The sequence below is a fragment of the Sinocyclocheilus anshuiensis genome, unplaced genomic scaffold, assembly GCF_001515605.1.
Source record: "Sinocyclocheilus anshuiensis isolate Anshui unplaced genomic scaffold, SAMN03320099.WGS_v1.1 scaffold67, whole genome shotgun sequence".
Lineage (NCBI taxonomy): Eukaryota > Metazoa > Chordata > Actinopteri > Cypriniformes > Cyprinidae > Sinocyclocheilus > Sinocyclocheilus anshuiensis.
Genome location: NW_015552546.1, coordinates 2,792,897 through 2,796,229, shown reverse-complemented (window position 1 = coordinate 2,796,229; position 3,333 = coordinate 2,792,897). Strand labels below are relative to the sequence as shown.

Genomic DNA, 3,333 nt, shown 5'->3' with positions numbered 1-3,333 from the left:
TAGCAATTAATCGCAACATGAAAATTTGATACCGGCATATCCCTATGTGTGTGTATATATGAAGAGTTTAAAAACAGAAAAACACTCCATTTTTTTTAAATGTTCAAAAATCATGTTTTTTTTATTATGTTATGTCATGTTTTTAATGTTGTTTTTACATATATTATATATATTAGTGCTGGGCAACGATTACTTTTTTTTTTAAATCGCGATTAATCACATGATTTTTCTGTGATTAATCGCATTGTTACGCACAAAATTCAGTAATGAATTCAAAAGTAGTGTATTGTGCACTTTTTTCACTTAAAAGTACTGCTATATGAACAAAAGTGCAATAACATTTGCTTTGCAAACACTTTAAACAAATAAGGTGCTTTTTTACAGCAGTATTCCTTTTACATAGTATCAGTTAAAATATTTATTGTAAATCTCAACTTATAACATTAATGCAATCAAATTAAATATAAAACCAAAGCTATTTGCCATTGCCAGGGCATTAACGTTTTTATAGAAAATATTTTATAGTTTGTTATTTGAGAGCTGAGTTGAGAGTTGTTTATTTGAGAGTTGAGTTGAGAGCTGAGAGCCTCGATCATAACATTATAACAGGCATCTTAGAGACCTGCACGATCGCGGGACCCAACGCAACAGAGTGCAGCGCGGGACAACACTTGATGGGCGAGTGCGGGTACGGGCGGGTAGAGACTCGTGTGTGTGGGATGCGGGAGAATAAGGGTGTACTCACACTAGGCAATCTTAACCGTGCCCGAGCACATCTGACCCCCAAAGCCCGGTTCGTTTGACTAGTGTGATCGCTCATCTGAAAATAATAAACCACAAAGTTAACAAAATGCTGCACTCCACTATAGTATACAGTATACAGTATATATATATAATATATATAATAAATAAGTATTATTTTATACAAATTTAATAAAAAAAATAATTAATTAATAGGTCTGGACACACAAAAAAAACTCAAAATGCTTTAAAGTGGCATCACGCTTTCTACACATAGCTTGGATAAGCCTCATTTGTTGGTTTGTAACAGCGAGGGCTGGTTTTTGGGCAGCAGTCCGCCCATCTGGATACTGTGAGATATGTTATTAGCAGCTAGTCAGGGAGGGCATATGAAATCGGGTTTTTTGATCTCTCTGTAACCCTTGGTCTGGAAGTTATTGGGCAATAACTTCTGCCTCCCAGAAATACCCCCCTTCAGCGTCACACTAATGGATGGCATCTGGTTTGCCTTTATCTTCACATGTTTCCAGAAGAGAACACACTTATAATTGGTGGGCCATTGCATACTTGCATTTTCTGCGCCACACATCCAAAAAAACAGTTGCAGGAAACAATTTGAGATGTGAAACGCAAAAGTTCTGTGTTTGATTTGGAGTTCGCATGACACGTTTAATTAATTTGCTTAGAGCGTTGAGAGGAACTTAGATCTGTCTCCCTCTTATGCACTAGGTGTCTCTGGTTCAGTGGACGGAGAGTGTCGGTCTGACGCTGGTCGGTAGAGATCAGTCTTCAATGCAGATGAGGACACCTAGTGGACAAATACTGAACTTCACCATCCTGCAGATTTTCCCCTTTACCTACGAGAGCAAGCGCATGGGCATCATTGTGCGAGTGAGTGTCGCATCCAGACACAGAAACACAAGTGTCCCAAACTTCATTAACTTAAAAAAAATGACCTGTCTGACAAATAGAAGGGAACCAAAAGTCTGAGATGACGTGAAAAAGTGTGTATTAAAATAGAAAAACATAAAGTAGAAGAATTTTCAGTACTACATTTATTATGACAGATGTGTTTTTTAATTTTGAATGGCTATACTAAAAAAAATGGTATAGGATTTACATTTATTTAGAATTTTCACAGAAATTGCTAGTAAATTTAACAAATAGTTACAAAGAAACGGCAAGTAACAAATTGAATCTGAACTTTTGAAGTAGAAAGACTAAATTAGTATTTTCTAGTAAAACATACTTCAATAATCTTTGTTTTATTTACTTTGAAAAGTCATTTTTACAGTGTAGTTGACATTTTAATTTTAACATTTTTGTATAATTGCAGGTTGATCTCATTAATTGAGAAACTACGCATTTGTACTTTTTAAAAAATGTGTCACACAAGAGAACAATTATTGATTAATAATGGTGGATAAATGAACAGGTCACACTTTTACAGTAAATTTGTTTATGTATCAGGTATTATGAACTAACAGTGAAAAATACTTTTGCAGCATTTATTAATCTTGGTGCATGTTCATTTCTACATGTACTAATACGTTTTTAAAAATTTCAATTTAATAACATTAGTTAAAGTGCTATGAACAAACATAAATTTTGGGTTAACATAATTTTGGGTTAAAATTGTATAATTCTTTATTTTATTTTAACCCAAAAGGTGAGCATTACTGAACATTTCAATTTAATTACATTAGATGAAGTGTTATGAAAAAACACATTTTGGGTTCAAATTTAATTTAGGGAGAAAAACAAAACATGAACATTGTCAAACCAAAATTTATTCAGACACCTTCAACATTTCTCACATAATCACAGTTTATTCACTATAGTTTAGAAAATGGTAATAAAATATGACAAGAACTCTATGAGTTAAACTGTGTCAGAACAAATTCATCTTGATAATATCAGATAACTTTGATAGACAGGTATGTAATGAATTAGGTTGAATAGCTGTCAGCTGTTAGAGGGGTCATATGATGCTATTTTAAAGATCATTAATGTGTGTATTTGGTGTAACAGAATATGTTGACATGCTTTAATGTTCAAAAAACACATTATTTTTCAAATACTGTACATTATTGTAGGTCCTCTATGCCCCGCCTCTCTCAAACGCATCGTTTTCAACAAAGCCCCCTCCTTTGACAAGCGCAGTCTGCTCTGATTGGCCAGCTGACCCAGTGCATTGTGATTGGCCGAACACCACAAGCACGCGTCGGAAATGTAACGCCCCTTACTATAATCACGAGCTTCAGCTTTCAAAGTAAATATCAAGACAGTTAATAATGTCGTTAGTTTTACCATCAGTTCAAGCATGAAAGGGCAACAGAGTCGCGTGACAGACACAGTGATGATGCAGTACACAAGCCGCGGTTAAGACAGCTGACGTGCTATGATTTCTGACAGGCAGTTCACTCTCCTGTGATGTGACCCTGTTCCCCTCACACACACACACGACGCGTTACTCTGTGCTGCGCAAAACTCCGCATTTGAACAGTCAATAGCAAATACTTAAACTAATAACAAAACATACTTACAGTCGCTGATTCAGAAGCGCCAGATTGTCATAGCAAAGTCGGAATT

At 35.3% G+C, this 3,333-nt stretch overlaps 1 protein-coding gene across 1 annotated transcript in view; it reads left to right on the top strand.

The window, feature by feature from the left end:
• The window catches only part of atp9a (ATPase phospholipid transporting 9A), a 57,642-nt gene that overhangs the window by 25,400 nt on the left and 28,909 nt on the right, over positions 1 to 3,333 (top strand). The window contains exon 15 of the mRNA XM_016454706.1: positions 1,471 to 1,632. Coding sequence (XP_016310192.1) covers positions 1,471 to 1,632 — 162 coding nt within the window. The remainder of the gene's footprint in view (positions 1 to 1,470; positions 1,633 to 3,333) is intronic.